Source organism: Lithobates pipiens, unplaced genomic scaffold (assembly GCF_037356315.1).
Source record: "Lithobates pipiens isolate NorthernLeopardFrog02 unplaced genomic scaffold, aLitPip1_a1.2 Scaffold_23, whole genome shotgun sequence".
Lineage (NCBI taxonomy): Eukaryota > Metazoa > Chordata > Amphibia > Anura > Ranidae > Lithobates > Lithobates pipiens.
The window spans coordinates 136,389,400-136,403,410 of record NW_027507785.1 but is presented as its reverse complement, the minus strand read 5'-3'; the positions used below and the strand labels follow the sequence as shown (position 1 = coordinate 136,403,410).

Genomic DNA, 14,011 nt, shown 5'->3' with positions numbered 1-14,011 from the left:
ACAAGCTACAGCAGTTTTTCTCGAACAAGAGATCCTCTGGCAATTGGAGCAGATGCTCTTATAGTTCCATGGAGCCAGTACTCCCTGGTTTATGCTTTCCCTCCGATCCCTCTCCTTCCACATTTGTTGCGCAGGATTCGGAGAAGAGGAGACCAGTCATTCTGGTGGCACCAGCCTGGCCCAGAAGGGAGATTGTGACACTGACAATAGATGGACCATGGACGCTTCCACATCGCCCCAATCTACTGTCTCAAGGTCCTATGTTCCACCCCAATTTACAATCTCTAAATTTGACGGCATGGCTATTGAAGCCAGAGTGTTAAAGGACTGTGGCATCTTGGGACCAGTAATGTCTACTCTAGTGAATGCTAGAAAAGCTATCGCTAGGAAGATTTATCATAAGAGCTGGAATACTTGTATTGCTTGGTGTGAAGCTAGAAAATGGCATTCTCGGAAATATGTGATTGGGAGAATTCTCTTTTCTACAGTCAGCTGTGGAAATCAGATTGGCTTTGAGTACAATCAGAGGTCAAGTTTCAGCCCTATTAGTATTCTTCCAAAGGCCTTTAGCCTCCCATTCACTGATCAGAACCTGTATGCAAGGGGCAACTTGCTTGCTGACCCCCATTAGGTCATGTCCTTGGGACTTGAACTTGGTGCTGTCTGTGTTACAGAAACAACCATTTGAACCTATTAAGGAAATTCCATTAGACTTGCTGTCACGCAAGCTAGCCTTCCTGATGGCTATCACCTCGGCTACAAGGGTGTCACCCTTTCATGCAAGGAACCGTACTTGATCCTTCACCATGACAGTCGTGTTGCAACCTGTTCCATCCTTTTTGCCAAAAGTGGTGTCAACCTTTCATTTAAATCATGGCATTATTTTGGCGCCTTTTTTTCTCTCAGCCTCGTTCAGCAGGAGAGAGACGACTGCATTCTTTGGATGTTGTCCGTGCAGCCAAGGTTTATTTGTCTAGATCTGCAGAGATCCCAATTGGGTCCGTCAATTGGTCATTCAGGCCTACGGTCTGAAACATAATGCTCTTCCCTTTAGGGTGAGAGCTCATTCTACCAGGGGTGTAGGAACCTCCTGGGCTTTTCTCCATCAGGTATCTGTGGCTCAGATTTGTAAGGCTGCTACCTGGTCTTCAGTGCATACGTTCATAAAATGTTATTAAGTGGATGTTCGAGCAGCCAAGGATTCGGCTTTTGGCCGCAGTGGTACTGCAGGCTGCTGTGTAAGTTCTGATGGCTATTGTTTGGCAGGGTGTCTCCTTTTCCTCAAGGCTATTGCGCTGGGATGTCCCAGCAGGTTATGAATATTAGCCTGACTCTGTGTCCCATGATGTACTCAAAGATGAGGATTTTGCAGGTAAGTATGACATAAAAATCCTATTTTTATTTTATTTTTTTTAACTGTTTTTCAAAAAAGATCGTAAAGTTTTTGAATCCTTAACAAAATAAGCTTTTGCTAGACCTTGTTGATGTATTTTTGTATTTTTGCTTCATATTTTCATGCATACATTTCCCTTTTTAGGGATCAAAGCTCTGGACTTTACACACAGGGAAAAATTAGACCACAAGTGCAAGAAAGATATTTTACTAGGACGGCTGAAAAATGCTGAAAAGAAGACATGGCTCAAAATTCGTCCAAGACCTTCAAAAGATTTTTCTGGCCCCTACATGTTGTGCAAAGGTTAGGAAGTCACTATTCACTTTGGGCACTGCAATAATTCTATTGCAACAGTAATTACATTATCATAGATAAATGTATGACTATTGTGTAAAATACAAAAAAAACTGCTCTGTGAACAAGTGGTGGAGATCCTGTCATTCATCCACTCATCCATGTTCAGAACTCTGCATTGTGAGAATAATATTATGAGGTCTGCAAATGTTGGAGAGAACAGAAGGGGATGGGCAAGCAGTAGGACTCGGTTATTCCATACAGCAGTGTAATATTCACTTATGGGATACTATCCAGCTCCTATTAAGGATGCATTAAGGAAGGATTTTTACAAGAAGTAGCAGCAACAGCCTGCAGGAGATGGGATACTCACTATTACATTTACCTAATGTTTTGGCCAGTGATGGTGAACCTTGGCACCCCAGATGTTTTGGAACTACATTTCCTATGATTTTCAACTACACTGCAGAGTTCATGAGCATCCTGGGAAATGGAGTTCCAAAACATCTGGGGTGCCAAGGTTCGCCATCGCTGTTTTAGGTGCTGTAGCCCCCCCCCCCAAAAAATGACAGCTTTAAAGCGGTATTAAACACAAAAGCAAACACTTTGTTATATTGCATCTCACCATTTCTTAGATGTGATAGCTGTATTCGCTTCCTTTTTAGGCCTTCTTTCTTCTATTTTCATCTGGTGATCCATCCTGCAAGTCTGTTATTTTTCAAATGCACAAGCTCTCCAGTAGAATGTGTCAGTTTACATTGATAAGACAAACCACATAACACTGGGGTTAAAATGATCTGCTTTTATTTTTTAATGCAAAACCTATATCCCCCTCACTGTCTGCTGTAACTGATTATAAAATGTATGCTGGAGTTTGGCTTCAATTTGTTTAGTGTATCTAAATCTGGTAATACATTGAATTTACCACTAATCCCCCTGACAGTGCTGCTGTCTGCTGTGCCTCCTGTGCTTATTCATTCAAGGTTATGTCTCACAAATACAGGAGGTGTTACCGACTAGATCTCCAGGTGAAAACACAGGGGTAAAAAGCCATAGAAAAGAAAATCTAATGATTGGCGAGCTGCAATATATGTTTTTGGCTTTGGGTTTATTACCACTTTAAATACCCTTATCAACTGTTTCTGGTTACTTTCTTAACCACTTGCCGAACAGCCGCCATCTCAGTACTGCGGCAGGTTGGCTCGTTCCTGCAAATTGCCGTCATTGTGTTGACTTGGGAACTCGATTTTGTGGACACACGCCCATTGGCCAGCAGGGGAGCCAATCAGCGGGTGGGGTGGACTCTGTCTACCGTCCACCTGCAATCGTTCCAAACAGTGACAGAACGGGGATTTGCCTGTGTAAACATGGCAGATCTCCGTTCTAACAGGGGAGATCACACAGATGCGGTCTTTGTTATGCAGGAAGACTGATCTGTGTTTCCCTGGACAGCCCCATCCCCCAATACAGTTAGTAAACACCTGCAGAGAACAATTTAACGCCTTGATCACCCTGGATGTTAACCTCATTAACTCCTTAAAGAGGAAGTAAACCCCTTCAAACCACTTTGACCTACAGGTAAGCCTAGATTAAGGCTTACCTGTAGGTCCAAGCAATATCTCCTAAACCTATATGGTTTAGGAAATATTTGCCCGAAAATGGGCACCGCTGTCTACGGCGCATGCGCCGTAGACAGCGGCGCGCAGGCGCACTAAATGCGGCAAGTCCAAGAATGGATTTGCCTAATTAATTTGTCGACTCCCGTGCTCATGCGCGGGAGTGACGTCATCGCGGCTTCTCCGAATGGCAGCGGCGGAGCTGCGAGACGCGACTCCCGTGCGCATGCGCGGGAGTGACGTCATCGCGGCTTCACCGCTGTCATTGGTCGGAGCTGCGAGACGCCACCAGCAAGATGGATGCGGCGGACTACAGGGATCAGCGGCGACTTCGCTGGCTCCTGTGTCAGGTAAGTGACACATAATGAGCTACTATGCGATGCATAGTAGTCCATTATGCTTTACCTTTGCAGGGAAAAAAAGAGGAAGTAAACCCATTAGGGTTTACTTCCTCTTTAACTACATTAAATAACAGTGCATATTTTTTTAACCAAATGTATGTAGAAGAATATATATCGGCCTAAACTGAGGAATTTATTTATTTTTTTATATATTTTGGGGGCATATTTATTATAGCAAAAAGTAAAAAAATTTTTTTCTCAATTTCGCTCTTTGTTTATTATAGCGCAAAAAATAAAAACCGCAGAGGTGATCAAATGTCACTGCACAATTGTCAGTTAAAGCGATGCAGTGCTGTATCGCAAAAAATGGCCCGGTCATTAACCACTTCCCACCCTGCCACTGCATATAAACGGCCAGGTGGGAGCTCTCTACTCCTGACAGGACGTTAGTGAACGTCATGTCAAAGAAGCGGGATCGCGCGGGCGCGCTCCCGCGCAGCTGCGCGATCCCGGTGCGCGCGTGTCCCCCGCACACGCCGCATCTCTGATCGGCAGGAGAGCAATGTCATTTGCCCTCCTGATCCGCACGATGGCTGTGTCTAATCACAGCCATCGTAAGGCAAACAAAGGGGGATGGGCGGCAGATAACCGGTGATCGCGCCGCCACGTGCCCGCGCAGCGGCGCGATCCCGATCTGCCTGAGACCCCCGGAGACCGGAGAGAAAAATACAACAGGAGGGCCATGTGATTGGCCCTCCTGATCACATGACGACTGTGTCCAATCACAGTCGTCATGTAATGTAAATAGAGAGCAGTTGTAACTGCTCTCATCTCTTCCTCTCCTCACACAGAACCTGTCAGTGAGGAGAGGAAGAGAAATCTTTGCTTCAGCCGGGAAGATCAGTGAGTTTTCTAGCTGTTTGTCTGCTGTTTACCCACTGATCCCCCAAAACACAGTGTCCCCCAAAACACAGTGTCCCCCAAAACACAGTGTCCCCCAAAACACAGTGTCCCCCAAAACACAGTGTCCCCCAAAACACAGTGTCCCCCAAAACACAGTGTCCCCAAAAACACCTGGCACATCGGCCCGCCATCTGACACATCAGCCACCCGCCATCACCAGGCGCATCTGACCCGCCATCACCAGGCGCATCTGACCCGCCATCACCAGGCGCATCTGACCCGCCATCACCAGGCGCATCTGACCCGCCATCACCAGGCGCATCTGCCCCGCCATCACCAGGCGCATCTGCCCCGCCATCACCAGGCGCATCTGCCCCGCCATCACCAGGCGCATCTGCCCCGCCATCACCAGGCGCATCTGCCCCGCCATCACCAGGCGCATCTGCCCCGCCATCACCAGGCGCATCTGCCCCGCCATCACCAGGCGCATCTGCCCCGCCATCACCAGGCGCATCTGCCGCCCGCCATCACCAGGCGCATCTGACGCCCGCCATCACCAGGCGCATCTGACGCCCGCCATCACCAGGCGCATCTGACGCCCGCCATCACCAGGCGCATCTGACGCCCGCCATCACCAGGCGCATCTGACGCCCGCCCAGCCCCGCTTCGCGCCCCAGCCCGACCGACCCAGCCCTTAGAGCCAATCCTTATCCCGAAGTTACGGATCTGACTTGCCGACTTCCCTTACCTACATTGTTCTAACATGCCAGAGGCTGTTCACCTTTGAGACCTGCTGCGGATATGGGTACGGCCCGGCGCGAGATTTACACCCTCTCCCCCGGATTTTCAAGGGCCAGCGAGAGCTCACCGGACGCCGCCGGAACCGCGACGCTTTCCAAGGCTCGGGCCCCTCTCTCGGGGCGAACCCATTCCAGGGCGCCCTGCCCTTCACAAAGAAAAGAGAACTCTCCCCGGGGCTCCCGCCGGCTTCTCCGGGATCGGTCGAATGGGGCGAAGCTACCATCTGTGGGATTATGACTGAACGCCTCTAAGTCAGAATCCCCCCTAAAGGTGACGATACCGCAGTGCCGGGATGTGCCGCTCGCCTCGGGACCGGAGCGCGGACGGAAGCGGGCCGCCTCTCTCCCGGAGCGCATCGCATGTTCGTTGGGAACCCGGTGCTAAATCATTCGTAGACGACCTGATTCTGGGTCAGGGTTTCGTGCGTAGCAGAGCAGCTACCTCGCTGCGATCTATTGAAAGTCATCCCTTGAGCCAAGCTTTTGTCGCGGGGGCGAGCGCGGGCGTCCGCCTCCCCCACCCTCCCGGGCCGGAGGGGAAGAGCTTGGCGCGGGGGGGCTCTGGGCGCGGCGCAGCCCCGCACCCCCACCCCCCGCGGAAGCCTAATCCCCACGGAGCGGGGGTTGGACACCAGGGCGCGGGCTTAAGGGGCGGAGGTCAGCTTGGCGCGCGGGCGTGAGGTGGTAGAAGGGGGTGCGGGGTCGAGGGCGGGAGGCCCCCGGACCCTAGGCTCCGTCGGACGGGTGAAGGTCCCGGCTGAGGGGAGGGAAAGGTCCAGAGTTGGAGCCGAAGAGCGAGGTAGGGCTGGAGTCGAGCCCCAGAGCCGTGGTCGGTGGACCAGAGTCAAGCTGAGGAGCGGTGTAGTGCTGGAGTCAAGCCCCCGAGTCAAGCCCCAGAGCCATGGGCGGCGGGGCAGAGTCAGGCTGAGGAGCGGTGTAGGGCTGGAGTCAAGCCCCAGAGTCAAGCCCCCGAGTCAAGCCCCAGAGCCATGGGCGGCGGGGCAGAGTCAGGCTGCGGAGCGGGAGTGGCCCAGAGTCAGGCCCCAGAGTCAAGCCCCAGAGTCAAGCCCCAGAGTCAAACCCCAGAGCCATGGGCGGCGGGGCAGAGTCAGGCTGCGGAGCGGGAGTGGCCCAGAGTCAAGCCCCAGAGTCAAGCCCCAGAGTCAAGCCCCAGAGTCAAGCCCCAGAGTCAAGCCCCAGAGTCAAGCCCCAGAGTCAAGCCCCAGAGTCAAGCCCCAGAGTCAAGCCCCAGAGTCAAGCCCCAGAGTCAAGCCCCAGAGTCAATCCCCAGAGTCAAGCCCCAGAGCCATGGGCGGCGGGGCAGAGTCAGGCTGCGGAGCGAGAGTGGCCCAGAGTCAAGCCCCAGAGTCAATCCCCAGAGTCAAGCCCCAGAGCCATGGGCGACGGGGCAGAGTCAGGCTGCGGAGCGGGAGTGGCCCAGAGTCAAGCCCCAGAGTCAAGCCCCAGAGTCAAGCCCCAGAGTCAAGCCCCAGAGTCAAGCCCCAGAGTCAAGCCCCAGAGTCAAGCCCCAGAGTCAAGCCCCAGAGTCAAGCCCCAGAGTCAAGCCCCAGAGTCAAGCCCCAGAGTCAAGCCCCAGAGTCAAGGGCGGCGGGGCAGAGTCAGGCTGCGGAGCGAGAGTGGCCCAGAGTCAGGCCCCAGAGTCAAGGGCGGCGGGGCAGAGTCAGGCTGCGGAGCGAGAGTGGCCCAGAGTCAGGCCCCAGAGTCAAGGGCGGCGGGGCAGAGTCAGGCTGCGGAGCGAGAGTGGCCCAGAGTCAGGCCCCAGAGTCAAGGGCGGCGGGGCAGAGTCAGGCTGCGGAGCGAGAGTGGCCCAGAGTCAGGCCCCAGAGTCAAGGGCGGCGGGGCAGAGTCAGGCTGCGGAGCGAGAGTGGCCCAGAGTCAGGCCCCAGAGTCAATCCCCAGAGTCAAACCCCAGAGCCATGGGCGGCGGGGCAGATTTAGGCTGCGGAGCGAGAGTGGCCCAGAGTCAAGCCCCAGAGTCAAGCCCCAGAGCCATGGGCGGAGGGGCAGAGTCAGCCTGCGGAGCGAGAGTGGCCCAGAGTCAAGCCCCAGAGCCATGGGCGGACAGCCCCTGAGGTTCCAGAGTCAAACCCTGTGGGGTGATCTCTGGCTTTTTTTTTGCGTGTGCTTGTAAGGCGGGCAGGTCGGTGTCCAGGTATCCATCCATTGCCGCCTTCAGGCAGGAAATAAATAAATAAATAAATGGGGAAATAAATAATTAAACGTCCGCTTCCACGCCCCCGCCCAGGCCGGGGGGGAGAGGTCAGGCCAGGCGGCCTGGCTCCCCCGCGCCGTCCCCGGCGGGGCCGGCCGCGGACCGAGAGGTGGCCGGGCGGCAGAGTCCCGGGCGTCCCCGGGCTTCGGGGGGCGAGGGGGACCCCGGAGGTACCTTCCGAGGCTGACCGGCATCGAGCGGGGCCCCTGGCCGACCGGGGACCGAGTGGCGGCCGGCCGTCGTTGACCGCGAGCGTCCGCGGCCGCCCCGGCCTCGGGGGACCCTGGAAGTACCTTCTGAGGCTGACCGGAGCTAACCGGCATGAGGCGGGGGCCCCTGGCCGACGGAGGACCGAGCGGGGGTCGGACGGCACTGACCGAGCGTCCGCGGCCGCCCCGGCCTCGGGGGACCCTGGAAGTACCTTCTGAGGCTGACCGGAGCTAACCGGCATGAGGCGGGGGCCCCTGGCCGACGGGGGACCGAGCGGGGGTCGGACGGCACTGACCGCGAGCTTCCGCTGGCGACCCGGCCTCCAGAGACCTTCCAAGTCCCGTGCCAGGCTGGCCGGGGTTAACCGGAGCTAACCGGCATCAGCCGCGAGCTCGGGGCCGACGGGGGACCGAGGGGAGGTCGGCCGCCACTGACCGCGAGCTTCCGCGGGTGCCCCGGCCTCCAGAGACCTTCCAAGTCCCGTGCCAGGCTGGCCGGGGTTAACCGGAGCTAACCGGCATCAGCCGCGAGCTCGGGGCCGACGGGGGACCGAGGGGAGGTCGGCCGCCACTGACCGCGAGCTTCCGCGGGTGCCCCGGCCTCCAGAAACCTTCCAAGTCCCGTGCCAGGCTGGCCGGGGTTAACCGGCATCAGCCGCGAGCCAGGGGCCGACGGGGGACCGAGGGGAGGTCGGCCGCCACTGACCGCGAGCTTCCGCGGGTGCCCCGGCCTCCAGAAACCTTCCAAGTCCCGTGCCAGGCTGGCCGGGGTTAACCGGCATCAGCCGCGAGCCAGGGGCCGACGGGGGACCGAGGGGAGGTCGGCCGCCACTGACCGCGAGCTTCCGCGGGTGCCCCGGCCTCCAGAAACCTTCCAAGTCCCGTGCCAGGCTGGCCGGGGTTAACCGGAGCTAACCGGCATCAGCCGCGAGCTCGGGGCCGACGGGGGACCGAGGGGAGGTCGGCCGCCACTGACCGCGAGCTTCCGCGGGTGCCCCGGCCTCCAGAGACCTTCCAAGTCCCGTGCCAGGCTGGCCGGGGTTAACCGGAGCTAACCGGCATCAGCCGCGAGCCAGGGGCCGACGGGGGACCGAGGGGAGGTCGGCCGCCACTGACCGCGAGCGTCCGCGGGTGCCCCGGCCTCCAGAAACCTTCCAAGTCCCGTGCCAGGCTGGCCGGGGTTAACCGGAGCTAACCGGCATCAGCCGCGAGCTCGGGGCCGACGGGGGACCGAGGGGAGGTCGGCCGCCACTGACCGCGAGCTTCCGCGGGTGCCCCGGCCTCCAGAGACCTTCCAAGTCCCGTGCCAGGCTGGCCGGGGTTAACCGGAGCTAACCGGCATCAGCCGCGAGCCAGGGGCCGACGGGGGACCGAGGGGAGGTCGGCCGCCACTGACCGCGAGCTTCCGCGGGTGCCCCGGCCTCCAGAGACCTTCCAAGTCCCGTGCCAGGCTGGCCGGGGTTAACCGGAGCTAACCGGCATCAGCCGCGAGCTCGGGGCCGACGGGGGACCGAGGGGAGGTCGGCCGCCACTGACCGCGAGCTTCCGCGGGTGCCCCGGCCTCCAGAGACCTTCCAAGTCCTGTGCCAGGCTGGCCGGGGTTAACCGGAGCTAACCGGCATCAGCCGCGAGCTCGGGGCCGACGGGGGACCGAGGGGAGGTCGGCCGCCACTGACCGCGAGCGTCCGCGGGTGCCCCGGCCTCCAGAGACCTTCCAAGTCCCGTGCCAGGCTGGCCGGGGTTAACCGGAGCTAACCGGCATCAGCCGCGAGCTCGGGGCCGACGGGGGACCGAGGGGAGGTCGGCCGCCACTGACCGCGAGCTTCCGCGGGTGCCCCGGCCTCCAGAGACCTTCCAAGTCCCGTGCCAGGCTGGCCGGGGTTAACCGGAGCTAACCGGCATCAGCCGCGAGCCAGGGGCCGACGGGGGACCGAGGGGAGGTCGGCCGCCACTGACCGCGAGCTTCCGCGGGTGCCCCGGCCTCCAGAGACCTTCCAAGTCCCGTGCCAGGCTGGCCGGGGTTAACCGGAGCTAACCGGCATCAGCTGCGAGCTCGGGGCCGACGGGGGACCGAGGGGAGGTCGGCCGCCACTGACCGCGAGCGTCCGCGGCCGCCCCGGCCACTGTAAGCAGAAAGCCGGAGGTGCGCTCCGAGCTGGCCGGCGGCACTTTGCCGTTTCCACGCGCTCGGCCGGACTTAGCCGCATTTCCCCCAGCGCTTTGGCTTGGCGCGGCAAGCTGACCGCCCTGTCCAAGCTGACCGGCGAGGACTCTGTCAGATTTTCCAGGCGTCGCGCGCCATGCTGGCCAGGTCCAAGCTGGCCGGCATAGTCTTTGTCGTTTTTCAGGCGGCAAAATCGTGGAAGTCGCGGATGAGGGCGGATTTGCTCCCCCGGGCCGGGGGTGAGTTCCAGGAGCCCGGACTGGATTCCGGATTTTGCCGCCCCCGCCGCGGAACTATTTTCGGGGCTCGAGTGAGCCGGGAAAGGTTGCTGCGGATATATGTGAGGAGGTGATTTTCCGAGTGCCACTTCCACAGAGCCTCACGCCCGGACCGATGTAGCCCGCCGCCCCCCGGCGGGGAGGGGAGAGCTCGCCCAGGCCCCGGCCCCGGAGGTCGCGGGCCGCCAGGGCGCCTCGACCCCCTCCCGTCCGCCCGTGGAGGCTTCCCAGGGGTGCCCGCCGTCCCGGCGGCGGGTCCCCTCCGTCGGTCGCGGACGGAGGCGCCCGCGGTCCCCCGCCACGGGGACCCGGGCCTCCCTCCGTCCCGCGGACCCCCCCCGCGACCCAGGTGAGTCTGCCAGGACCCGAAGGAGCATCAGGACGGCCCGAGACACGCCGACCGGCGGCGGGGCCGAGCCGGGCGAGGGTGCGAGCCGAGCGCGTCTTGACCGACCGTCACCGGCCGCCCTCCCCTCCGCCCCGGCCGGCCCCACAGGCCCCGGCGGCCGAGCGCAGACGTCCTCCGACAGCCCCGGTACCCCGCCAGGCACCCTCCCGCGGACCGGCCGCGGGAGAGCGCGACGTCGAGGACCGACGGGGACGCGGGAGCGGGAGGCTTCGGCCGAACCTCCCCTCCCTCCCCGACGCCTCCACCGACCCAAGCGTCGCCCCGGGCCCCTCGGCCCGCCGCCCGGAGGGCTGACCCCCCGAGGACGGCGGCCGGCGGGGCCCACCCTTGCCCGCAGCGGCGCCGCGCGCCCCTCCCGCCCCCAGCCGCGGAGGGCCGGCCCCGCCCGACCCCAGGGCTACCTGGTTGATCCTGCCAGTAGCATATGCTTGTCTCAAAGATTAAGCCATGCACGTGTAAGTACACACGGCCGGTACAGTGAAACTGCGAATGGCTCATTAACCACTTCCCACCCGGCCACTGCATATAAACGGCCAGGTGGGAGCTCTCTACTCCTGACAGGACGTTAGTGAACGTCATGTCAAAGAAGCGGGATCGCGCGGGCGCGCTCCCGCGCAGCTGCGCGATCCCGGTGCGCGCGTGTCCCCCGCACACGCCGCATCTCGGATCGGCAGGAGAGCAATGTCATTTGCCCTCCTGATCCGCACGATGGCTGTGTCTAATCACAGCCATCGTAAGGTAAACAAAGGGGGATGGGCGGCAGATAACCGGTGATCGCGCCGCCACGTGCCCGCGCAGCGGCGCGATCCCGATCTGCCTGAGACCCCCGGAGACCGGAGAGAAAAATACAACAGGAGGGCCATGTGATTGGCCCTCCTGATCACATGACGACTGTGTCCAATCACAGTCGTCATGTAATGTAAATAGAGAGCAGTTGTAACTGCTCTCATCTCTTCCTCTCCTCACACAGAACCTGTCAGTGAGGAGAGGAAGAGAAATCTTTGCTTCAGCCGGGAAGATCAGTGAGTTTTCTAGCTGTTTGTCTGCTGTTTACCCACTGATCTCCCAGCTAGTGTCCCCCAAAACACAGTGTCCCCCAAAACACAGTGTCCCCCAAAACACAGTGTCCCCCAAAACAGTGTCCCCCAAAACACAGTGTCCCCAAAAACACCTGGCACATCGGCCCGCCATCTGACACATCAGCCACCCGCCATCACCAGGCGCATCTGACCCGCCATCACCAGGCGCATCTGACCCGCCATCACCAGGCGCATCTGCCCCGCCATCACCAGGCGCATCTGCCCCGCCATCACCAGGCGCATCTGCCCCGCCATCACCAGGCGCATCTGCCCCGCCATCACCAGGCGCATCTGCCCCGCCATCACCAGGCGCATCTGCCCCGCCATCACCAGGCGCATCTGAGCCCGCCATCACCAGGCGCATCTGACGCCCGCCATCACCAGGCGCATCTGACGCCCGCCATCACCAGGCGCATCTGACGCCCGCCATCACCAGGCGCATCTGACGCCCGCCATCACCAGGCGCATCTGACGCCCGCCATCACCAGGCGCATCTGACGCCCGCCATCACCAGGCGCATCTGACGCCCGCCATCACCAGGCGCATCTGACGCCCGCCATCACCAGGCGCATCTGACGCCCGCCATCACCAGGCGCATCTGACGCCCGCCATCACCAGGCGCATCTGACGCCCGCCATCACCAGGCCCATCTGACGCCCGCCATCACCAGGCCCATCTGACGCCCGCCATCACCAGGCCCATCTGACGCCCGCCATCACCAGGCCCATCTGACGCCCGCCATCACCAGGCCCATCTGACGCCCGCCATCACCAGGCCCATCTGACGCCCGCCATCACCAGGCCCATCTGACGCCCGCCATCACCAGGCCCATCTGACGCCCGCCATCATCAGGCCCATCTGACGCCCGCCATCTGACATCTGCCCGTCAACATGACTAAAAGGTCGTACAGCGCAGAGGAGGCTTTCCAGATGCTCCAGAGTATGTCGGACGAGAGTAGCGGGGAACTCTCTCCGTCAGACTCGGATAGCGATTATGAGCCAGTGGAAAGCAGTGGCTCCGAGATGGAAACCGAGGAAGATAGAATCCTAACAAGGAGAAACAGGAGAAATGAGCAGGCGCAGACATCAAACAGCAGCGCACCACTCCAGGATGATATGCAGGCATCCACCAGCAGCGCAGCACTCCGGGATAGGCAGGCATCCACCAGCAGTTCTGCAACCTTCCTTGAAGATAGGCCAGATACTAGCAACGGAGCATCCCATCAACGAGGCAGTGCCCATACTAGCCTTCCAGATGTTCTGCTGTATCCAACATGGCTGCCCGATACGTCAGTAGAACCTGTTATTCCCCTTTTTACATCCCAGCCAGGCCCTCAGATACAGACGGAAAATGTAACCCCACTTTATTATTTTCATTTATTTTTTACCAATGATCTCCTAACCGACATTGTGGAGCAATGTAATCTATATGCCAGCCAACATATAGCCAACAATCCCAGTTCCTCCTATGCCCGTCCTTTTTTTTGGAAACCCCTCACCGTGGAAGAATTTAAAATTTTCCTTGGCCTAACCCTCAACATGGGGCTAACAAAAAAAAATGAAGTCCATTCCTACTGGTCTACCCAACCTATCCACCACATGCCGGTCTATTCATCAATTATGTCCAGAAACCGTTATGAGATGATCATGAGATTTTTACATTTCAATAACAATGCCCAATGCCTCCCTCGAAATCATCCCAGTTATGATAAATTATTCAAAATTCGGCCCCTAATCAATTTTTTTTCCGCCAGTTTCAAACAGATGTTTACCCCTGATAAAAATATTTGTGTGGATGAATCCCTATTACACTTCACTGGGCGACTTGGAATACAACAATACATGCCCAGTAAAAGAGCCAGACGTGGGGTAAAATTTTATAAGGCGTGTGACAGGGCCACGGGTTACACATATGACTTCATAATTTATGAGGGAAAAGACAGACAGCTAAACCCCCCTGGATGCCCTACCTACATGGGAACAAGTGGCAAAATTGTCTGGCAGCTGATCCAACCATTGCTTGGGAAAGGTTACCACCTATATGTAGACAATTTCTACACAAGTCTCCCACTTTTCCGCCATCTATACCTAAAGCAGACTGTGGCCTGTGGGACAGCACGGACCAACCGCAAAGGTTTCCCACAGGTGTTGGTCACCAAGAAATTAAAACAGGGTGAAATGGCCAGTATGCGGACTGACGAGGTACTAGCGGTGAAGTGGAGAGATAAAAAAAGAGATGTCTACATCCTTTCCACAATACACAATGACACCTTGGTGGAACTGCAAAGAAGA

General features: G+C 58.7%; 1 protein-coding gene across 7 annotated transcripts in view; it reads left to right on the top strand.

Annotated features, from left to right (window-relative positions):
- Positions 1–14,011, top strand: part of ZC3H7B (zinc finger CCCH-type containing 7B) — a 624,860-nt gene that overhangs the window by 259,634 nt on the left and 351,215 nt on the right. For all 7 annotated transcript variants that reach the window (XM_077452416.1, XM_077452411.1, XM_077452410.1 and 4 more), the window contains one exon: positions 1,538–1,696. In XM_077452416.1, coding sequence (XP_077308542.1) covers positions 1,538–1,696 — 159 coding nt within the window. The remainder of the gene's footprint in view (positions 1–1,537; positions 1,697–14,011) is intronic.